A 24,632-nucleotide genomic window follows, 5' to 3' on the forward strand; every position below is an offset into this window, starting at 1 on the left:
TGAGGGAGATGGGGTGTCCCTAAGAAAGTCGGTACTTCTGCTGAATGTAGAAATTTTAAATGCTACCTTTTCAGCATGATGAATACTTTAAATTTCCAACTCTGTAAGTATTAAGCTTCATTTTCTTTCCTATATACCTTCTCTTAGCACAGAAAGAAAAAGCTTTGAGACCACCCTTAACTGGTTTCAGTTAACCAATCTTCACATTTCAGTCATTCAATATTTACATTTTTTTACACTTGTTTTCTTTTCTGAGTGTTTCATGTGGTAACAACCCATCCCAGAAAAAGAGACCATATAAATTGATGAGAAAGAAAAAAGTATTGTTCTGGAATAAACACAGAGACTCTGAATATTTCAAGAACATCAGTGCATTTAAAACTCAGATTTATTTCTTAACTTTAACTGGCAGTCCTAAAAACACCTTATTTTTTATGATACATTATTCCCACCAGAAATATCCAAGCTATCACAGTAGTTTATTTTACAGTTTGCAAACATATGAACCAATGAAATTAGGCAGACTTCACTGGCAGTGAAATCTCATTCACTCACAGTAGCTGAGGATCTTTACTGCATTTAGGTGTTGTCTAAAGCTCTGATTTCTAGCTATTATTCTCCCTGTGCTCAGATCTGTTCTAAGTTCCTTTTCCTGCTTACAGATAAGAACATGCAAAAATATTTGCAGTATCAGGATGTGATCTGCATTTTCAAAAAAATAATTAGACTGGTAAATGTACTTTTTGAAAGTACCTATTACTTACCTGTACTTACAAATTAGTAATTTCCAATCAAACAAACACACAGCCTTTTGATATCTACCCTTGCAGATGTGTTGCTGTGGATTCTTTTCAGCTGACACCCTAACTGACCTCTTTGATCACTTTCTTCCCACTGTGTTTATATTGAAGTCCACCTCGTTCAGGGTACTCCTGTAGTTTAAACAAAAGATACAAAGAATCACTCCTCTCCCTTCAAACATGCCAGTGAACAGGATGAATATTTTATCAAATGACTACCCCAAACAAACATGTCTAGGAATTAATGAATACATTGTGTCCCAAAATAAAACCAGGAGAGTTCAACATGACAAAATGACTGCTTCCCATACTCTGATAATCAGTCCTGACAGCTTCTCCATTGCAAAACTATTTCTTTGGATTCCTCATGCGCTTAAATGCCTAATCAAAACCCATTTTGCCTGTTTGCATCATGGTCTTCTCATCAGTTTCTGTAAATATTGCACATGTGCACTCAGTGGTACTGTCTGGAAGAAAAACCAGTGGGAGCATTCCAAGTTGCAAAGTTATCCATTGGCAACCTTTTTGGACAGAGGTGTTAAGAAAGGAGGCTTTGTTCTTTATTTTTTTTAACACTAGATGGCATTGCTTCCTCCCCCTGCCCCCCAGGGAAAACTTGAAGATGAAACTTGCTTTGATTAATGTAAGAGAAGAATGAGTGACTTGCAAGTTTTGCTACGACTATCACCTTTACAAGCCTTTCCTGTAAATCTTAACTCTCGAGTGTGCTACCAAGCCTTTGTTTTGTATTCCTCCGTCTGCAGCCCCCAGACTTCTCCATGCACCAAGGAATTTCTCACACACTACTGGTTACATAGTTTTCTTCAGGTTTCTTTAAGTAACGAACGCTAACGCTACAGATGTTACATACTATGGTGCAGAATATTTTGTTACATAAAGTGTGTGTCCTCAAGGTGCTAATGAACGTGGATACGTCCCTGGACCTTTCCCTCTCCAGCTGATTCTCTTTCTTTCATCACACGTATTCATCAGCTGCAGCAGGAGCCAGAACAAGCTATGAGGCAGGAAGGAACTATACAACCACTTTTCCCCAGGGCCCTTTCCCACAAGAAGAGAGGGATTGGGTTCCTCTCTTTATCATATAGCAGGAGCCAGAGCCAGTAGGGCATTGTCCAATTAAAATTAAATAGCAGCTGTTGACAGTTGCTTGTGGGCTAAATTGGTTCTGTGGGGAATAGCTCATTAGAGCCGTCATCTCCATGAAGAGCTGATTGTGTCCTACGCGGGCAGAGCGCGGGGGCTTCTAAGGCTGGGACCTGCCTTCGGTCCACAGCAGCATTATGTGCAACGTTTGGTGCTGCCACACTCGATGTCACGGCTTAGACTTTTCTTCTCCTACCTTAATGTCAATCTTACTAAAAATTAACCACAGAGAACGCGCCGTTGCCAGACAGGCTGCTCTTCTTCCCCCACCTTGGAGCAGCACCTCTGGCTTGACCCGCAGCAGGGCAGGGGAAGGGCTGAGGCGAGACGTGCTCCCTCTCTCTTGGCCCCTTTCTCCGAGCAGGGGAGAGGGACGGGCGGGCTTCTCCCTGGGGAGTCCCGCTGCCCCGAGCGCCGCGGGGCCGGGCCGGGCGGGGAGCAGCTACCTTGGCTGGCCGGGCAGGGCGAGGCTCCAGTTCGGGGAGCCACAGGTAGGCGGCGGCCTCCTGCTTTTCCCAGGTTCGTGGAGAATTTTTTCCCCCCCCTCCCTTCCCTCCTCCTCTTTTTCCAGCTCTCGCTTTCCGGGTTGGGAGTTCGGTGCGTTCAGAAAAGTGCCTGCAACGGCGCGGGGTTCCCCAGGTGGAGCTGGTCTGGGCTCTCTCCCCTCCTCCTCTGGCTGGCTTTCCTCCTTTGTGGCCGCATCCAGGGCGCTTCAGTCCCCCTCCCACGCTTCCTCTTTCCCTCCCTCCCCGCCTCATCCTCACTTCGTGGAGAGAAAGCCGGGCTCTTTCCTGTCTCCGGCCGGCCCGGGCTCTCTCTCCCCGCGCCCGCCGTGCGGCGGTGCTGCGCCCCGCTCCACCGCTCCCCCTCCTCTCCCCTCCCCGCCCGTCCCTCGCTCCTCCCGGGGCCGCTCCCGCCTCCGGGGCCGCTCCCGCACATGGGCGCCGCGCGGGGCTCCCCCTGCGCCCAGGCGGCCGCGGCTCGCCCCCAGCCCCGCAGCGCCTAGCCCGCCCCGATTCATCTGTTGTTGTGCTGCTCGCTCTCTCCCTCCCTCTCCTCTCTCTGAACTTTTGTCACCGCGGCCGCTGCGCGGATGAAGACTTTTCGCGGCGGGGACGCCTAGCTCTCCCAACTGCTGCCGTGCCCCGCGCTGCCCCGCGTCCCCGGCCGCGATGCCGTTCCCGCTGCGGACCCTGGAGCCGCTGAAGCTGTGCAGGTTGGAGGAGGCCGGCGGGGATGGCGCGGAGCGGGGCGGCGCGGCGCCGGGGGAGCACGCCGGGCCGGCGGAGGGGGGCGGCGGGCGCCGCCGCGGCGCGGTGCCGCTCTTCGGGACCCTGGAGCAGGTCAGCTCGTATGCGCTGGTGTCGCTGCTGATGCAGCTCTCCGACCTCTCCCGCTGCGCCGGCGACATCTTCGGCGGGATCCTCAGCGAGGCGGACTCCCTGTGCCACCGCAACGCGCGGCTCCAGCGCCGCCTCGGCGCCCTGGAGGAGCTCCTCGCCCGCCTCGACCACCGCAAAGTCAAGATCCGTGAGTACCGCCCTTCCCCTGCGCTGCGGGCTCGGCCGGACGGTGGCGGGGCGGCTCGGGAGCGTGCGGACCGGCAGGAGGGTGGCGGAGGCTGCTGGTGCGACAGGCTGGGCTCTACTTTGTGATTTAAAGACAAAAAGGAAAGAGGGAAACTTCAGCATCCCCGTCTCTCTTTCCCCGTGCTCAGGGGCGGCGGCCGCCCCCGGTCCCGCCGGTGCCCAGGGAGCCGGCGCTGCTCATCCCCCTCCGGGACACCCGGGCTCCATCCGTCCGGATGTCCCGGCCCGTGCGGGACGGGCGGTGTCAGCTTGCGGGGCTGGCTGGTGCCGGTGCCTCCCCGGTGCTGCTGTGCGGAGCCCTCGCTCACCGGGGAGAACAGGGCTGGCCGGGAGCGGGGGCCGCCAGCACCGGGAGCTGGGAGCGCTGTGATCCCGGGGGAGTTTGTTTGTATGTTTATGCCGGGTTTGCGCTAGACTTGGGATCAGCCGGGCTTCTGACAGTTCAGCCCACATGCCTGATTAATTCTTTTGTATGTGTATGGGAAGACCTCAGTAAATAGAAACCTGGGTGTATTTTGCAGCTGGTTTTGTGTCTCTCGGTTCTCTCGAGCTTCTGTTCTTTGTGCACAGCTGATCTCAAACTTGAAATTTCAACTTCGTACGGAGCCCAGGCAAGATGCAGATTTTGCCTCGGATTCCTAAGTAGTGGCAACATGGGGAGGCTGTTTCTTAAGTTTCTTTCAGAGCCTGTAAAGTGGCTCTTAGAAGTGACTAATTGTACACCTACACAGAGCTATAGGAAAAGGTGTTTTTTTTCCTGAGCTTTGCCCAGCTTTGGGGAAAGGATCCAGTCAAACTTGCATCTGGCACATGAAGTTTTGTTTATGTGTGACCAAGCTCCCTACAGACAATGTGGGAGATGGCTTGCAACATCAGCTTAGCTTTCTCAATGTGCTGGAAACATTCAGGAACCCAAAGAATTGTGTTGCAACTTCTGTGGCAGCTGTATAAGGTATTAGCCCAGCCTAAATAGGGTTATTGCTCAGAGACCACTGACAGTTTTATTGTTCAATGGAAGTAGAAAGCTTACTTTCCACATGGCACACTTATGAGCAAAATTGATAAGGAAGGCCTTTCAGAAATAAGATTTAAAGGGTATGAACCCTGTATGGATGACTTAGCTGTTTTATTGCAGAATTATTCCTTATGGTATACTTGAGTATGTGATTCCTCTGAAGGAGGACACCCTCATCAGCCACACCAAACCTTGTGCTTTTTAAGTGTGAGGCTAAAGTTTTGCAATAACCTATTTAAGTTTTTTAGGTGCTTTATAACTGAATGATAAGCTGAAGGATCATTTCTTCCTCGCCATGACAAGTATAACCTTTTCTGCCAAGATAGTTATGTTAATTTGCTGTGGCATGGTGCTGTCACACTTGAAATTGAATGTGTTTTTACTGGGGATACCTGCAGTATAGTGGTATGTTAAATTGATTGCCTGATAGGAAGCCCTATTTATTAATCTCAGTTTATATAGGATGCTAATGATTACCATACACTGATGCAATGTATGTGAAGACATGGGTGAAATAAGGCTGCAGCTGCACTGTGCAAACCCTGACACTGTATGTGTCAGACTCTTAGTGATTGTATTCTTTCTTAGTAATCCTTCTGCACAAGTTATATATTCATGAATTTTTGTTGTTGTTGTTATAACTCAGTTCTTTGGGCTAAACCTGTAATTGCTTTTAATTTAATAGTCTTTGCCCTTGACATTGTGATGCCCAAAACTGGGTGCAATTCTTGTGTTTTGCTTTCTCTGTTTGGTTTTAAATTCTTTGCTAAGTGGCATCTCTGCTGTTCATTCAGTTTTGCCACTTGAAATGTCGTTGCTGCTGCTCCTATATTCACTTTTCAAAGATCTCATTCACATAAGTCGAGAGAATTAATGATTATTTCATTCTATTTTTTTTTTTTGGTGTTCTGGTTTGGTTGGTTGGTTTTTGTTGTTATTTGTTGGTTTGGTGTTTTTGTTTTGTTTGTAAAGGAAGGTTATTTTATTTACCTATTCAGTCACTAGGAATTGATGTGTAGGCTGAGGATATTGACATGAAGTTGCACATAAAGCCATGACAATTCTTATAGGCTTTCTAGATACTGCAATCTGGTCAAGGAGGTCAGGTAGGATACTCAGTTGCAGTTAGTCATGTAATCTCTGTAATACAAGCCATCAAGGCTCATCTGCAAATTTAATCTTGTTCCTGACAAAGAAAGTTTAAAGGGAAGTATATGGAAAACAAAAGAATGATTTAATAATATTGTCTTTGTTTGGGAACAACAGCAAGGGGGATTTTTCCTTCCAATTCTTGAAGCCTCATGGACAAAACTGTTCGCTGGTGCAGGATTGTAAGAACAACAAGGATTGTATAATTGCTTTCCCATTTGCTAGATTTTTACTAATCATAAACCTTTTCTTGTGAGGCAGATATTGTAAACTGCTGCACCTTTTGTGGTGCACAACTATACACACAGGTGCAGCATGATATTGTGTCAGATGACTTAAGTAATTCTTGCATTCAGGATGAAGGGATAGGACATTGTACACCTGCTTTTCAAATCACGGGTAATTTCTGCTTGAATAAATGGCTTTTGTTCTCTTTGTGGGCCCAGACAATAACTTCCCCTTGCAACTAAATGTCCCAGAGCAAATTTTCAGATCCCAGCATGATGATGTATGGGAAGGACCATAAGAGGACTAGAAAACTTCAAGTCTGGGTTACAACCACTTTTTGTGAAGTAGCTGTAGACTGGCAGCTGGTAGAAGATATGCTGTGTGTGTCTGTGGTGCCTGGGAAAGTATGTACTTTGAAACTGGGTGGGTTTTCTTTGTTTTGTTTTTGTTTGGTTGGTTTTTTACTATCACTGTTTTGTTTCAAAGTGAAGTTTACATGCAGTACTCTTCAGATAGCAGGGATCCCTCAGTGTTTATTTCTTGTGAGCATGGACAGTGGTGTGAGGGAGGGAAAGCAGGCAGAACAAAGCTCTTTGTCTTCAGTTAGTCACTCTGCAGTCATTGACTGTGCTTGCTGGTCTGTCTGCACAGTGTGTCCTTGTGAGTACGTAGGATCCATATGATCCTAGATGTGGATATTGGAGCATGAACTGGTGAATGTGTCTCAGATGATCTCTGTTTCTCTTCTGTGACGTACTCCCCAGTATTCTGTAGTGAATCCATATTCAAGGACATCCATTCACTGCTCCACACAGGAGAGAACTTCCTGATGTGGCAAACTGGTTAAGGATGTGCTGCAGTGCAGTAGGTACTATGTCTTTGCAAACCTTACTAGGGGTAAACTTCCCCATCTCTGGAATTCTGCCATGTCCTTCAGCTGCAAGGCTTCCTTTCTGAGGATTTTGTACTGGTGTGCCACACATATTTGCAGAGTTTGATTTCGTGTCTGCTTCAGGACCCTGAAGGTAGCTTTCAGAGGTGTGTAGTCTTGGTGATGGTTGAGTTTTCAGGGAATGAATAAGGGAATGAGTTTCACTAGAATGACTCCGCTTTCTCTGTTTTGGTTTAGCTCTCTTTAACTTTTTGTTTAGAGAGGTAGAGAAGTTTCTTGTTATATCCCCCCTACTGAGAAACTTGTACTTGACTCAATTTCAATACAAGGCTATTTTTAAGGCCAATTAGTAAAATGTTTTCCTGACATGTATTTGAGCTTTGCATAATGAACAGGGTGTTGTGCCACAAGAAGGGACATCAAAATATGGTAAGACATGGCCCTATGGGCTGATGACTGGTTTATAACTCATGGTGATGGGAGGCACTAATGGCTCAAGGTAGTTCATAAAATTCAAGTGTAATATGCAGTACTTGTGACCTTGGTTCAGCTGTTCCAACCACGTCTAGAGAATTAATTAGATTCAGTACTTTTTTAAAACAGTCTTTCATCAGGTTTTCATTAAGCTTATGTGTGTTGCTGTTTTACCTGATGTTTTGTCATATGTTTCCAGAATCCAGCTGCCATAATGTGTTTTACACCACGGGACTTGCCTAACAGCTTTTTATTTTCTAGCAGTGTGCATCTGTAGCTGTGACCTAGCATCAGGTGATGCAGTTTTTCATCACTTTTGGTTCTTAAACATCAGGGTGGCTGAGGACAAGTGCCTCTTTGAAGTGATCAGAGCTCATCAAAAGGCATATGATGGCTGCAGAGAAATCTTGTATGAATTACAAGCTCTTGGGAAATGCTGTGGGGCCTTAAACAGTCATTGTTTTTGTAGGGCATGAAGAAGGACATTTTTTCCATTAATATTTGTCTTCTGCCATCTGCTGTTACTTATGCAAAAAGTATTATTGGTGTTATTTTCTGTAAATCCCAATGGTTTGACAGACTGGAAGGTTGTCTCTTCCATCTTCTCTACTGTTTATTTTAAAGTCTTTCTGAAGAGATGATTTGAGAAAGATGCTGGGAGGTTAACCTAATGACATCTTCTGGTTCAGTGTCTGCTCTAGCAGGATGGGGTTTGGCTAGTTGCACCTCCTGTTTTAACAAGAAGAAGCCAATTCTGTGGGAGGGAGGAAATGCTACCTCCTAATTAGTGTTGATTAAAGTCCTTCAGTGTTTGATTTTAAAGGCGCAGCATAATAATTTTATTTTGATGCACAATATCTATACATATATATGGGGTTTTTGTTGTTTTTTATTTCTCCTGCAAGTGTAAGCACATCAATGCAGGAGAGCTGGGGGCATGGGGAGTATGGCTTTCTATTTGTCTCCATGATGCAAGGACAATCCAGTTTACACTTCATCTCCTGCTATTTTGTTTAGTAAGTATTTTCCACTCTTTGTGTGCAAGGCAGTACTGGAGCACATTTCCTGCTTTAGCTGAACAGGAAGCTTTATTCAGCTTATTCCTAGGGAAACCCCTCCTCCATCCCAAGCACCAAAAGTGAGCATTATTTGAGACAGTATCGGCACTAGGCAGGAGATGAAGGGGCTGGCTGGCTTTCTATAGTTCCTGGTGTAAGGACAGAGAATACAAGATATTCATCATCTTGCAGCAACAAGAAGAAACCTTCTTTAGAAAAAGGTTTAGGGACAAAGTCAAAAAGCACACACCCCCACAAAAGAAAACAAAGCACACCACAACCAAAGTACCCAAACTAACCACCAAAACCACAGTGGGCTCATGAGAAAGCTTTGGTGAGAAAAGACAGGCTTTTAGGTGAGGAACTCTGTTCTAGCACTATTTGGGAACCTCAGTCCATCCATGATTGCAGATGCTTGAGGTGACTGCAGTGTGGTTCTTCTCTTTGTTGCTGTGCAATATGAAGATTCAACAGCAAAGTTCAACCATGTTAAACAGTTAATTCCTAAGTTCCCTCTGGGAAAGAAAAGAAGAAATTTTCTCTTTAACCCTCCTGTAATTATTCAGTTTGCTACTCAGAAGCAATATAACTCTTGCTTTATTTAGCTAGTGCAAGACTAATTATCTGTGGAAATTCAACCTGATCCAAAGGAGATTTTGTTTGAAATAAGCAGGAAGAAAGTCTGAGTTAGAAAAAGATTTCCCATGGGGATGGTGGGCCAAGTCGTTGTCCTGCTGAGTGGCAAAGCTCCAGCTGAATTCAGTTTGATGAGGGTTTGGCTTGCTGTTCTGAAAACAGTTGACACTCTTTGGCTGAAATGTGGAGCTGCTTTGTACATTGCTCAGAACCTATTATACACCACCTAGGAACATTTATTTCCTCAGAACTTATGATTGGCTTGATCATTCAGGAAAGCAGTGTTTAGGAGAGGTAGTTAATGAATTAAACATACTTGTATTTAGTTGTTTTCAATTAGGCTCTATTTTGGAGGTTGCTAGATATTTTAGGATGCACTAAAATGTCCTCAGAAGTTTCTCTTCCTATTAGTATTGGCACAGTCCCATCTTGGTTGAGTGCAAGCTAGTAATCTTGGTCTTGTGGGCTTCTCTCTAAGCTAATATGAATCTCCTGCAGAAGAATGATTTTTTGGATGAGCCTATTAACAAACATAAAACAGCACAGTGGAAAGCCACTGAAATTCCTCAAACCCTCTGTCCTGGAATTTAAATCAGCCTCTAATCAACAGAAAGTGGGATCAGGCTTTCAAGGAGTTTGGGAGCAGCTTATCCCCCACATGCTTAGTGTTTTCTGCATCTTCCACTGAAGTGTTTGGTGCTGGCTGCCCTCAGCCATGGGGTACTTCATTTAATGTTGCCCAGGCCAGATTCACTGTGGTAATTCTGGCCTTTTCCTCTGTTTCTGGGTGAAGGAGCAGCAATTTCCCTTTCCTCATCTTCCTTTTTTTTTTTTTTTTTTTTCTCCTGCATGCTCAAATAAATGGTAAAATAAATGATGGTATGTTCTTTGCTTCCTGTTATCCGGAGCACTAGTGCAGCAGAAACTGAAAGGGGGATTGGGAAATAGAAGGAATTAAAAGACACACACTGAAGGCTTGGCAATTATGCAAAGCCCCAGTTTCTTTTGTAGTCCTAAACTAGCTATCAGCAGGCGAGATCAAAGCTGTCCACCCTAACAGTTAACAAGATCAATTAAACATGCTAATTAAATGTTGTTCTTGGCTGTAGGTTGGATAGGAAACCTGCTGGTTGGATGGCAGTCTCCAGAAAGCCTGGATGTCATGCCACTTAAGAGAATAGAAAAAAATATTTTGCTACCTGTGGGTTTAGCACAGATTAATGTGGGTGTACTTTGCAAGTTGTTTGTATTTAATATCCTACCATATTTTAGTTGGGCAGGGCTGCTTCAGGCTGTCCTGGGTTTTTTTTTCTCTTTGTCATTTGTAAATTATAGTGGTTTAAGTTAGGTTAGTTTTATTTATTTATTTATTGGCCTCTTGTCCTTTAATCAGCATTGTGCATATGAGATTTCATTTCCCTTTTAGAACTAGGAGTAGTTTGAATATAAGTGTTTAAGGTCCAATGATTGTGGCTGAGCTTAGGGCACTGTGCAATCTGCAGGCACGGTAGTTACTCCTGCAGAGAGAGGCAAAACTAAGTAATTGCTTTGCTGTCACTCTTCTGAGTAGTTACCTTGTTGAAGCCACTGGACTAAGAAGTTTTTAGGTTAAGACCTGATTTATTTATTTATTTATTTATTTCCTTCTTATTTTCTCCTTCTCTGAGCTGCCTCTCCCTGTTCTGAGCTGTGACAGTTTTTGTCTGCTCTGTACCTCACCACCCTTGTCACTTGTTAAAACTCAGCATTTCGCCTTCCTCAAATGCAACACCCTCTGCAGGCCTGATAGTTGGATTAGTGAGGAAGGAGGTGAGGAGATGGGAGGCAGAGACAGGGAAGGGTGAAATTTGATGGAGCTTCTGGCTCTCTCCTGACAGACCCTCACCCCTCTATTTCACAACCCCTTGGTATTAGCCCCAGTCTAAAGCCCTCCTGCCAGGGTTGTGGCACAGTGGATAGCCTCATAATAACTGAGTGTGCCCCTTTGTTCATTTTTATTGCTTCCCTTCCAAACATGTCCATTGCTCTGCTATAGGAGTATAAAGCAAAACCATTTACACCTTTATAGTGATGGAAGTGAGAATATCAAGTTATGACTTGAAATAAAAAAAACCTCAAAGGAACTGGCTTCAGTGTGTGTCTGTGGCTGAGTCCTTATAACTTTCAAATTTAGAGGACATTTTAATGTTTCAGTAAGTTTAATTTCCCTAATGTGAGCAGCAGCTCTGTTTTAATTTGAAATTTGACATCCTGATAACAAGTAGATCTGTTAAGTCAGTTGATTGGACATTCCTTTTACTGTAATCAGACTGTAGTCTAGCTAACCAAATTTTGATTAATCTAAGATTGTAATTTTTTAAATTAATTTAGCTCCTACTTTTCAAAGATTAGGACTAGAACAGCTGCCTCCTGAAGTATATTGGAACTATGGATGCTATCTGAAGAACTGAGCAGCTTAGTTTTTTCTACTAGCACTAAATGCAAATGTTAATCATAATGGAAAAATGATAATGATTTCAACCATATTGAGTAACAGTGACAATAGTGGGATTTTTTTTTTTCTGGTTGAGTAACTGATTGGAAAACAAAAGCAGGACACTTCTACAGTATGTTTGAAATGATAACGTGTTGTACTTGAATGCTCTTCTTTCTTCTTGGTCCTCCCAATTTTTTTTTTTTTTTTTTTTTTTGGTAGTGTTAAAATGCTGGCTGCAGAAGAGCTCTTGTCAGCTTTTAAGTGGTGGGATAAATCTTGCCACTCAGTGGCTTATATACATTCTTTGTGTCTGGCTGTTACATTTGTGAAGTTTCTCAAAATCTTGGGTTTGAGTAAGAAAGCAAGCCCAGTCTTTCTCCTTGTAAACGGGTATCTGTCTTTTGTTTTCTACTTCAGCAAGCTTTAGCTTTTGGCAGCAGATGGAGTTTGCTTACAGGAAGCTCAGCAGGACCCAAGATGAGTGCTTTGTGGGTTATCTCTAGTGGCACCTTTTGTTCCTGCTGTATGGAAGGGAAGAGCTCCCAAGCCAGTGGTGTTGGCTTTCCCTTCCTGTTCAGTATCTAGTTCATGGTGAGTAACTGAATCTGCTTGGAGTGACTGAGAAACCAAGTGATGCTTGGCCAATGCAGCATAATTAAAAGTTAAAAATATCAAAATTGTCCTTAGACATGCTTCAAACATTTTGAAGTAGACAACTACCAGGAAATAAGAACAAGCTCATACAAAACTTTTCATCAATAATGGTATTTGATCTTCAGTTTAGAAGAAAGATAGCACAGGCAAAACTTGATTGATAATACAACCAAATCCATCACCCATTATTCTGGACATGATGCAAATAAAATCCTTTCTACTGAAATTTTGAATTATTTTTCTTCCCTCCGGTAGATGTCCTAGACATGGAAAAATACTTCTTTGCAGAAATCCAAGAACCCAATCTGAAAATGACCATTCTGTAAGATTGAAGATCTATGTTCATGTGTATATGAACAATAGTGCAATTAAGTACATGGTTTGCATTCGTTACACTATTTTGATTTGTAGTGTTGGAAACATGGAGGCCTTCTTATGTGAATTTTACTGTTGTTAAATATGAGAAATAAATAAGTTCGTTCTAAATTTGTAATGAGGAAGAAAGAATGAAAATGCAGTAATGTTCATAAATTTGTCTGTGTGTTAGTTTAGATGCAGTTTTCTAAAAGTTGTTCATTGAGCTATTTCCTTGTTCTATTAAAATAAAGGTAGGTAGTCACTATGTGGTTCCTCCTGCTAACTTTATTTTAATGATGTGATAGAAGATTGAGTGTTTTAATTCATAAATGTAATTACCATAAACTCATCCTGCATGGCTGAATGCCGTAGGGAATGGCTATGGTAGGAAACAGAAGAGTGATAATGGGGTTGGAACTGAAAGGTTTGTACCACTGCGTTGGTGACCGTGTTGGAAACCCAGATGTGGGAAACTGGTATGGCAACAGATCTGCATGGGGCCAACACCCTTCCTGGTATCTCTGCTGCTGCCTGGCAGTGGGGAGCGTGTGCAGTCCTGCTGGGCAGGCTGGGGCAGCTGAGCCCTGCAGGGAGCAGTCCCTGACCCCGCTGGGGTGCAGCTGGGCTCAGCCCCAGTGCTCTGCCCCTGCGCTCCTGGAGTCCCAGCTGGCGTGGCACAGCGCTTGCCTCCTCCTGGGGAGGCAAGTATGATCACAAACAGGGTGGTTTCAATGTAAACACATCATTGCAGTCGGTTTTGAAATTGCTGTTGCACTTGTAATTATATAATAATTAGGACATACGTAGAATTGTAATCTATAATCGTGATCTTTAGGAAGGAGAGGGAAGCTGGAGAAAACGAGACAAGTGTGAGTCAGTTCTCTTGCCCTGCCTTGATGGTCAGTGGTAGGACAAGGCTGCCTTTCTCCAAATCTGCATAGAGAGGAGGGAGGCTGTGCTTGCCTCTCCTAAAGGAAAGTTAAACTGCAGTGTTGGCCTATTCACGATAACAAATTTCCTTAAAGCATTAGGAAGCACACAGCACAGCCACAGTGCAGATTTAAGTGTGAGTTAGAAGGCTCTTTGCTCTGAGAGAGTCTAGTCATAACACATTTGAGTGAATCCAGAAGATGGTAATTTAGTTAAGTGTGGCTTTAAAAGCTCTGTTTTGAAGAATTCAAAGTTTCACAATAGTTATGGGCTTTTTTGAGGTCTAGAGGAAGAACAGGTAATTAGAAATCCACAGTGTTTGCCTGAGGTGAAGAATACCACAAAAACATAGAGCTCTTGGTGCTTTTTAGTTTGTCATGTTACAAAAGCCTCTGTTTGTCCGTATCTGTTACAGAGACATTGTGTCTACTGGATGGTAATGAAGACTAAAACCATCTGCAGTGCTTATTATCTTGCCTGCTCCCACTCACTGCTGAGTTTGGCTTGAATTCTGTAATTTGTGATGTCCCCTCTGAAAAGTGTGGTATGTAATATGGGAGGGGAGTGCTCTTCAAGGCGTGTTGTTTTGACCCTGTTGCTCTAACTGAGCATGTTTTCCTCTCCCACCCCTTTTTCCAGCTCATAAAATACAGTAGCTTTTTCTTTACAAAACTTTTTTTTTTTTTTTTTACTGTTATAACTTTGCTGACAAATTGTGAAACTTGCTGCAGTCTGGGAATAGCTGCAGCTTGTAAAAGGTAGGATGAAGAGTGGGTAATTTAGCATTGTACATAATGTGCTGCAGGTTAATGCATCAAATATTTAAATGATTTAAATGCATTGTGTAGTGCAACTGGCAGAAAAATGAATTAGGTCACGATAGACAAAAGCTTGTCTTCATTTGAGCTCCTGTCAGCTTGGCATGTTTGTGCTCTACTGGTTTTACCACTAGTTATGTCTATGCACATATGGTATTTCTAATTTAGATTGTTATTAGTGGCTTATAAAAATATGAATAAAGTTCATCCTGAAGACAAATGAAAGCACGGGTGTATCTCTAATGGAACTTTGAATTTATTAGGGAGAACCCCAGAATATTTCAGTTTTTAACAGAAACAGCCAATTGGAAAAATGACTGACTGCCAAAAGGCAGATAGCCCCAAATAGCAAGTGAGGGTGTGTGCTCTGTGTGAACACTGAAGTGAGCAGAGTCTCTCATTGTCAGCCTGGAGGTCCTGCATGGTCATGGTTAGCACAAGAGCACAGCCTCCACTTACAGGGTTTGTAAAAGATACTTTAACTGTGTTCCATCTGCTGCATTACCTTTCTCCCCCTACCTTGGTGGCTGTTGAAGTTGAGACAGTGAGTTTGAATGGAATGAAACTTTACAAGGAAAAGTCCTTGAGGCTGCTTGAGTAGTCACCAAAGGTCCTGTCTTGAGAGTGTTGCAATTGAATGGGTAAACCTGTAGTGTTCCCATGGGCACGTGTGTTGAGCCTATCCAGATCCTCTGGATGGCATCCTGCCCCTCAGCCATGACACCACTCAGCTTGGTGTCATCTGCAAACTTGCTGAGGGTGCACTTGATCCCTTCATCTATGTCACTGATGGCATTAAACAGATCTGGTCCTGTATGGACCCCTGAGGGGCCCCACTTCACACTCATCTCCATCTGGACACTGAGTTATTGGTCACTTCCTTCTGGCTGTGGCCACCTAATCCAGCCTGCTACTCAGGACAGGCTGAGTGGGAGCCAGGTGCTGAGGGCCCTGTGCATTTGGGTTTTGGAGATCTCCAAGAATGGAGCAATCACAGCCCTCATAGTAAAGCTGTTTTTCCATACGCTTAAATGGAGTTAAATGTGTTGCAGTTTGTTCTCATTGCCTCTTGTCTCAAAGCATTTGAACCACGAGCACAAATACACTCTCCTTACTGGAAGACTGTCCAGGACAGGCACTAATGGGACACAAGATGAACAACTTGATCAAGAGAGCTGGGGTACTCTGTGACCTTTGGTAAATGTCTGTTCTGGTTTTGGCCAGGACGGTAATTTTAAATGGGAGAGTGTGTGGCCAGGACCCAGATGTTATTCTGAACTACCTCAGGCCATTGCTGCAGGCAGTGGGGGAAGGATTCACTCTTATCCTTTCCTGGGGAGAAGGGGTTCTCCTAATTAAGAAAAGGTGGCAAGGGAAGCTGTCTGGTATTTGCTTATTGTCAGGGGCTTTCCATATAAATAGTTTCTTTGTCTTATACCTTTGGTTATTAATATTGCTGCTGTTCATTTTCTTATCTCATTGCTGTTTCTAGCAGGTTGTTCTCATCTCCACCTGCGCTTCCAGTGAGTGAGAGGAGAGCAAGCAAGTGGGGTGTGATTTTAGCAGGAGTACTAAACTGGAAAACACCATTCCTAAACTGTCTATATCTTAGCACATTTATTAGAAAAAGGATGGGCAAGGGCATTAGTTAATCAAGTTATAGAGCTGGGAGCCAAAAATTACCTTCTAAAAATTGAAAGTAATATTTTTTTTTTTTACTTATAATTATTTACTTGAGGACTTTTGGCCTTACAGTGCTTCTTGGGAAGAACTTTAATACTCTCCATAAAAATACCTATTGTTTCTGTTGAAAGGCAAGGTAATAAACGATCTCAGAAAGATGGAAACTGTCTTCAGTGGAGAAAGTGGAAACAGTTTCCAGTGTCTCACCTTACAGATCCTGCTGGTAATAATCTCTTAGGGAGTGAAAAGCATTCACTGTTTGCAGGAGGAGTCCTGAACAACCCTTCCGCATGCTTAAGAATTTCAGCGGCAGCTTCTCTTTGAAATGCTGACAAAGATCCTTGGCTGGGTTTTTGGAAACTGTCTAGGATCTAGGTTACATTACTACAGTACCCTATTTTTTGCTGGTTGATGGGAGCTTTATTAAGGAGGATGGAAAACATACTATGTAGTTCTGTTCTTCATCTGCTTGGGGCAAGCGAGCTCGCTCCTATGAGAATTACAGGAAACACCTTTTTGATCATCCACAGCAGCAGTTGATCAAATAAAGGAGTTCCTCAGTAGCCTGAGTTTGCTGCTAATTAAACACATTTTCCTATCCTTCCCCTAAGTAAGCAACCCTTTAGGCTGACTTAATTGCCAGGACTGTGTAAGCGTGATGGTTCTTTAGAAGAAAGTTGTGATTTAAGGGCCAAATCAAAGCTATTGGAGAGAAGGAGTTTTGTTTTATAGTGTTTTTGCTAGACTGCAGAATTATCTGGTATTTTTACATAACTTACAGCTTACATGGGTGGATGGCAAACTATCATTATGCATTTTTTTTCCCAATGCAAGTTCATAAACTCTTGTTAAAATTGTCCAAATTCACATGGAGGAAGCCAAACTGGCATTCAATACAGCTATATTTAAAGCACTTGGCAGGACTTTTCCCATATGAAAGATGTTATATGTAAGCTCTTGGAATAAAACTCTCAGAAAGTTTTGTGATGACAATTCTAAAGACTGCCAGATCATCTAAAATTAAGAGATTTTAAATGCTAGATCAGAATTCCATGTCAGAGTTCTCTTGTCTTACACTGTCTTTCTGTTGTCCATATAAATTGATTTTTGTTACAGCACCTCTGGGAAATATCCACTGGATAAGCTTGTAATCTCAGGTATTTGGCACCTCTGTTGCTTTCTGCTTTTGGAGTCCTGCAAAAATGGGGTTCACTGAAAAGTCTGCTCTTAAGTATTTGAGCATAATGAATGATTTTATTCCCCCCCCCCCCCCCCCCCCCCCCCCCCCCCCCCCCCCGTATTGTGTTTCTAAGGAGAACAGTTATAGCCTGTGGAATACATCCTGTTTTCTTGGCTGCAATGAAACACTTGCTTTTTATTGGTAATACCTACTATTTTTCTTCTTTGTGAAGGCTGCCAACATCTGACCCAGGATTTCTTAAAGACAAAGGCTAATAGAGATGTGTTACTTTGTTTTGGACCAGAGAGGAAAAGGTTGGGGTTTTTTCAACCAGTTAGTTTTCCCTGTGGTGCTTTCAATCAAACCTTGTGTGTGTCTCCCTCAAAGAAAACAAAAAAACAACTGAAAACTAAAAAATCAAATCCCAATAGACAACAAAGAAAAAACAAACAGAAAAGCCCCTACTAGGTGAAATTGACTGCCCAAAGTGTAAGAAACAAAAAAAAATGTAAGGACCTTTTATGCTAAATGCTAATGCTAATATTCTGATTTTGTTCCTCTAATCTGTATCAGTAGTGTAGACTAACCCCCAGTAATTTTTGATATTTTGGTATTCCCCAATATACATTTTTGTATAAAAAGTATAAAGATAATGTAGCTGAAACTTCTTTTTGCCTGTTTCTTGATTGTGTTTAAGGTCAAGAAGACACATGGGGTGAAAGTCTGGGTTGACTTAAGATTTGCATTTTCCAACATCAGTTTTGACCTTGAGTTGCTAAGTATGAACTTGGAACAAAAGAGCTTTATAGAAGTGGTTGATGGATGGGTTGTAATATTGAAGCTTCCCTCCCCCCTGCTCACATCTTCAGAGCTCAGTCCATCCTTACACTGAAGCTCTGCCTTCATAGCAAGAGTCTGCTGCTTCAGGAGACAAAAATGCTGAGGCTGGCACTCTGGGAGTCTGTTTATAGTAGTGAGGATGTAGGGGAGAGAGAGAAGTCAAAAGTGTGTAGGTAAGTTTTGGGGTTTTTTTCTGTTTTTCTTCCTTCACTGGGAGGAGGTCTCCCAGTGTTTCCTAATGAAGTAATGTTTTAGATAAACATCTTGCCTGTCTATTGCACAGGAAATGCTCTTGTATTCCTTTTGTCTTCTCTCTCCAGCTTGCTTTGTGTGGATTGTGGCACATTTTTTAAAAATTACTCTTTTATAAAAAACCCTTTTTGAGCCCTATCCACCTCCAGCTTTCCATTTATTTCAGTACCTCTAGCTATCACAAGTTTGCTTTTTGTCAGATTTGCAGAGCTCCTTCACTGAAATACTGTAAAAACAGAGAAATTGTTTTGGGAGGAGAGGGATTTAGCATCAGTGGAAGTAGCAGCCTGAGCAGTGATATATCCAGGAACACACTGGAGACCATATTTTGCAATACTGAAATCTGAAAGCAGAATTCCCCCTAACTAGGAGTTGCCATTGTGTTTTTGATCAAGCTTCATTAATATTCAGCACTGAGTGTGGTGCAGGAGCAGGACTCCTGTAGAGCTGTAGCCCTGCCGTGTTGGGCTGGCTCTTGGCTCCCAGCTGGGCTTCTGCCAGCGGCCTGGGGGGTCCTGGGAGCAGGAAAAGGGGGAATGTGGCTACCTGTGCTGTCACATCATAAACTAGTCTATGTTGGAAGAGACCTTTGAAGCTCATCTAGCTGCCTCCTTTGTACTTAACTAACTAATCTGTTTTGCTGTGGATGGAAAAGGTAAATTGGTTACAAGAACAGATGGTACAAATGGACAGGGAGGACTGAAATGAAGCAAAATTAGCATGGGGCAGGCATCAATCCCGTTGAACTAAATAAGTTCTGTCTTCTGCAGTCATCCTGAAGTCATGTTAGACTCTAGTGTGTTGTCTTAGTGTTGCCAGTGGGGGGGTTGGTTTGTTTCTGAAAGAAAAATAAACATAGAAAGGGAGGGGTGTGTCACTTATTTTGCTAGAGGGGATTTTAAGGAAAAACCAAAATGAATGTGAGGAATCAACGGATGTTAAAGTGCTGTGGAGTAAATCATATGGGTACTCCAGATGCTGAGAGTGCTTATGGTTGCCAGCATCCCTATGAAATCTAATTATTGCAGCAATCTTGAACTGTAACCTTGCATGATCTCCTTTAAGATGATTGAGGCTTGCTTGAAGATCAGAGATCTTCCTCTGCAAGTCTTGGTAGTGACAGATCTTGATTATGGAAACTGGAAGTACAGAATCTGTGGGTGGAGAATAATGGGCTGATGCACAAAGAAGTGAGAAACCTCTGTATGAAAGGTCCTGCTGCCATCCTTAAATGGAAGAGCAGCATCCCTTCCTCAAAGGCTGATGCTTCAAAGTGAGCCACAGCAGAGATGGGGCTGTAGTGGTCTGGCCATTGCTGCAGCTGAAGATGCTCTCACTCGTAATTTTCAAAAGGGCTTTCAGGATGGCAGAATTCCCATTTTACAGTTAAACAAAGACTACTCAAAGGTCAACTGCCACGTCCATCCCAACTAATATCAGAGCCTTCATCTCAATACTGGTGAAATAGGAGATCCCAATGGATTAAGCTGCCTTCCAGTTCACAGGTTGCACAAGATCTGGCTGGAGTTGGCTTGCCTTCTGTTGAACTGTACTTTGATCTGTTTAGCTTTGATGCATAGGGCACTGGTGGCCAAATCTATCCACCAGATCTGAGGAGGAAGGGAGTAGGAGCACCTGGTATTTTGCAGACTTGGGATAATTGTGATGATTAAGATGACTTTAGTGGATAAAGGAAAATAATTGCATTATTTCCTGTAACATTACATAGACCTTTAAATGCAAGGCATTGATTTTTTTTACTCCAGCATTGTATGAAATTAGTGTTTCTATTATTTTGGTGCTGTAGGAAATCACCATAAAAGTACCTTCTCTAATGATCAGTATTGCAGTGGCCCAAAGATGTCCTGGATTTCCTGTTCATCTCCGTGGCTCTATGTGTGCCCAGAGACATGCTTGTCTTCTTGTTACTCTGCTAGTTAATGCCTGGGCTGGAATCTTTCTGCTTTAACAGTCCTGAAAAGCCTTCCTCAAAAAGCCCTGTTTTGATTAATTATAGCAACCTCTTGCAAACAAGTAGAATAATAGGTTTTCCACATAAATTGGTAAAGGATGGTGATGTACATACTAAAAGTACTTCAAGGCACGTCTGAGTATTTCTGTGGAAAGACACAAACTTTTTTTTGACTTTGGTTAAGTGAATTTCACTGAAGATGTGTGTGTGATATCCCTAGTGATTAATTGCTCTCAAATATTTACCCCAGCTGAGTTATGTAATGTGAATCTCAGAAAGATTCCCAATAAAAAGTCTGTGAATGGTAGATGTAAATGTCTGCAGTGGCTTTTGAAATTTTAGATGTGAAAAGTGCTAATGGGAAAAATATTTTACATAGCTTCTGAGATAGTCTACAATTTTTAAGGCCTTGTGTTTAACTCCCACTGACTTAGAATTTTGAGGCTTTGCTATAAATTATTCCTTATGCTTCTGCCAGAACAATAGTTGAGTGTCTTCAAAGAAATTAAATTAAGGCTGCAAAGTGAAAATTACCAAATGGAAAGGTATGTACTTAATTCCAACTGCTGCCTGTGAAAATCTGCTATAATACACTTCAGATGGTATGGTAGAGTTCTATTCCTGAGAACCTCAATAAAGATGTTTTTTTTGGCAGCAGGATGATTAACAGTTTTTCTTTGTTACATGAAGTCCTAAGTTTTTCAGAGTGTTTTTTTGCTGGGCACTGAAAAATGAGAAATGACAAACACTGAGCTGAACGTATAGAAGTTTTCTGTGTATAGATATAGAATTGTATTTCAGGGTTTACAATACCTGTACTAATGCTTGAAGATCATGAGTTTTCTTTGCCAGGGCATAGCCTTTCTGAGGAAATTAGAGGCAGGACAGGGACACCTCTCATGCTGGAGTGCTGAGATCAGTGTTGTCATGGGAGTCCCGCACCTGCTGCACGAAGGGGATGGGGAAAACAAAGTTTCTCTACTTAGGTGTAAAAGAAATATCGTGAAACATCTGTTGTGGTAAAGGAAAGCATAATTGAACACATGAAAATGTGAGATCTCCAATACAGATAGGCAGACAGCCTGTGCTTATCTTGCCTGTGCCTGCTGCCCCAAAAACAGGTTTCAGTGAAGAGGCTGCTGACGTGCTCGCCTTTTCACCGATGATGTGCACTACCACAGTCGTGTTTCCTGGTGCTGGGCTTTCTCTAGTGCTCCTCAGTTAACTTTTTGAGTGCTATCATGCCATCTGTGTTCTCAGACCTGTGCACAGGGCAGCACTGGCTTTCAGGTCTTTTTTTGGGTCTTAATTTCCTGTGCCCGTCTGTGGCAGGAGATGCAGCTCTGTGATGGCAGCTTACAGCATCCCCCTCTCTTCCCCCAAGAAGTGGCAGCTCAGGCTTATCCAGCAGGCTGCTGGTGTGACCACTCTCACTTTGGTTACAGACTGGTTCCTTCTTGGCTGCTGGGAAGATCTTGGTGTTGGAGTAAACATAAACAAAATCAGCCCTAATCTGTTTGTGTTGAGCTGACTGACATGACCAGTGCTAAGCACAGCTGATTGATTTCCTGGTGTTTGGTTTTCCTTAGAGGGCCATAGCATAGACCTTGAGATAGTAGGGTGATGTAGCAATGGGACTTGAATAGTTACTAAAAATAAAGAGAAATTTTGCTAATGGTAGAAAGTAATGCAGCATTTTTATCCATTTGGTGCAGTTTCTGTAGGGATGCCCACATGTGTGCTCCACCATGCAGGGCAGCACTGCCCTTTCTGTTGTAGGAGGAGACTGATCTTTTCAAATGGTTCAGCAGTAGCTTCCTGCTGTAGTGTTTTGCTTGGTCCATATCCAAACCTGATGATCAGATGTTCAGAGGAGTACTGAGAAGCAAGGAGGAAATCACCATCATGAAGAGGTAAAGCAGCAGTAGCAGTTCCACCAGCCTCCAGCTTTAAGGCAGGGCATTACTACAGGTTTGGATTTCAAGAAAGCAAATGCTATACAGAGCTGGAGTTTATGAAACTGTGAGAATCACACCTTTGTTTTTTTAATGTTGAGGAAAGAGATGTTAGTCCACACTTATATTCATTTAAAAAGCCATTGACTTTGCATTCTTCTGTATTGGCATGCATTTAACAACGAGAAATAAAAAAGCAGCAGTGATCCCAAGGTGCTCCCATAACTCCACAGAAGGATGGACAAAATGACTGGCTGGCATGGAGGCAGCATGGGACATGCATGGGGCATCTTGCAACTTGTGGTGAACAAATGGGGGGAATGATTTGAGCAAGCAGGGCCAAACACTGCCCATAAATAGGAGCTAGAGCAGCCCTTGGTTTTGGTGGTACTCAAGATAGTAACATCAAGCAGGATCCAGCCTTGGTACTTTGCTGGCTAGCCCACCATTGTTTTAAAACCACTTGGTGCTGGCAGTGCCTCTTTCCACCTCTTCAATGCCAGTGGCAACATTCTGTAAAAGTATTAGATTCCAAAATAAATGTCCACATGCAGATTTCCTGAAAATTAGCACAAAGTGTGAAATGAAAACAGATTTAGTTATTTTGCTGTAAGCTGGTATGTAGTTCAGTTCTCTTTTACCTCTCCCAGAGGATATAATAAATACTGGAGTATTTAAATATAAGGCTTCATATTTTCTTTAGTAAATGGTTTTGAGTAAATTGTTCTGAACTCTTTTTAACTCTGTAGAGCAGTTAATGGTATAAGTGTTTTTTCAGGATTTTTGATCATCTTGTGTGTTGGTATGTTGTTGTTTAGAGGAAAAAACATAATTGCTATCTGTTTATATATGTATTAATCTAAAATAGGGTTTTTGGAGTTAAATACCATTAGGTAGTAATTTATTGTCTTTGGCATCAGAGGTATACCAGTGCTGGTTTTTGGGTTTCTTTTCTTTTTAGAGTGTTGTTTTGGGGGATTTTTAAAAAAGTTTTCCTCACAGTCCTTAAAACAAAATACGCTACACTCTCCCAAGCCCTGCCTACCCCAAAAGAAAACATTGTAAACCATTATTTTTTTCTCAAAAGTAATTCAGCAATTACAGGTTCAGTTTTTATTAACCTCTTTCCTGTGCTATCTGTAGGCATGTGTGGCCTGACTGCCTGTATGGAATCATTAATGTTTCTGCCAGGTGAAATTTGTTCTGAGTAATACAATTCCCCAAAGTAATGCTTTTTTATTTCTGATGGTCTCATCACCAGGGGTTTGATAATAGTGGTGCTTTCAACTGTATTGCTTTGCTGTAGTTTACACTTATGGAATGACTCTTCATTTGAATCTGTTGAGGAACTTGGTCCTACTCTTGTAGGATTTAAAGTTCAGCTGAATAATTATGAGGACTAACCAAGCTTGTCCTTATTTTGTGTCTTGTTTGCTTGTTTTTATGGCTGCAGTTTAAGTATTTGGCAACAAAACCGTGGAGCAGAAATGGCAAACAAGCCCAAACTGACATATTTCTAAGATTAGCTAAGCGGCAATGGAAACTGTGTCAGCCATCTAGTAAGTCAGATCACAGAGTATTCTGAGCTGGAAGGGACCTCCAGGGATCATCCAGTCCAGCTCTAAAGTGAATGGCCCATATGGAGGTTGCACTCACAACCTTAGTGTTATGAGCACCATGCTCTGACCAGCTGAGTTAATGGAGTAGCAGCTACACTGGGTTAGAGTTATTTGAAGCCATACATTGCATTCATACATTCATTCATTCATGTGTTGCAGTTCCTCCACATTTGTCAAGGAGTTCCATTCATTTGTTTAGATTTTGGAGATCAACAGAGCTCCAGGAGTTATTTCCTTGTAAGCTTTATTCACAGCATGAAAAGCACAGGTTTTTATGAATAAATAGCGATGAATCTGTACAATACACACTTCTCACTGGTCAACATAGATGTCTAGTACTGATTTTTTTTTTTTTTTTCATCAGCTTTACTACATGCAGAGAATATCCTTAAAATTTTGGCAAAGCTAGCATTGTAAGTATTGGCAGGTCTGAAATTCTGGAGACAAAACCTGCAACAAACCTGGACCACTCAGGTTCATGGTGTCCATACCTCCAGGTCCCACTCGATATGTGCTGCTTTGCACCGTGTAACAGTGGGGGATGGAGGCAGAGGTTGGACTGCTCATCTCTGCCCTTCACTTAGGGGATGGGGAGTGTACAGCTCATCTGATTGTAACTGGAAACAACTGCTGAACTTTCATCTGCTAATTACCCTTTCATTGAGGACTGCACTGCTGTAGCATCTGTTAGTCATTATATCTTGTTTAAAAAGAAGCCAGTAAGAAAAAAATACAGGAGGGATAAAAACAATGAGGTATCAGTTTAGAGCACAGAATTGATAACAAATGTTCTATTTCTGGTTTCATTGCTGCCATAGAAGCCTTGTACCTTCATACAAATAATATAAGTGTCTTTCATCACCTGTTAAATGAAATCTGTGCCTGCTGCTT

The 24,632-nt window shown here is 42.6% G+C and overlaps 1 protein-coding gene across 5 annotated transcripts in view; it reads left to right on the plus strand.

Moving 5' to 3' along the window:
- Positions 1–914: 914 nt before the first annotated feature.
- Positions 915–24,632, plus strand: part of NHSL1 (NHS like 1) — a 176,407-nt gene continuing 152,689 nt past the window's right edge. For 3 of the 5 annotated variants that reach the window (XM_079299182.1, XM_079299183.1, XM_079299184.1), the window contains exon 1: positions 2,533–3,494. In XM_079299182.1, the coding sequence (XP_079155308.1) occupies positions 3,137–3,494 (358 nt within the window). In that variant the 5' untranslated portion in view covers positions 2,533–3,136. Of the gene's footprint in view, positions 2,484–2,532; positions 3,495–24,632 lie in introns of those variants that run through there. The other 2 variants (XM_079299180.1, XM_079299181.1) reach the window with 2 other exon arrangements.

Source organism: Erithacus rubecula, assembly GCF_903797595.1.
Source record: "Erithacus rubecula genome assembly, chromosome: 2".
Taxonomy (NCBI): Eukaryota; Metazoa; Chordata; class Aves; order Passeriformes; family Muscicapidae; genus Erithacus; species Erithacus rubecula.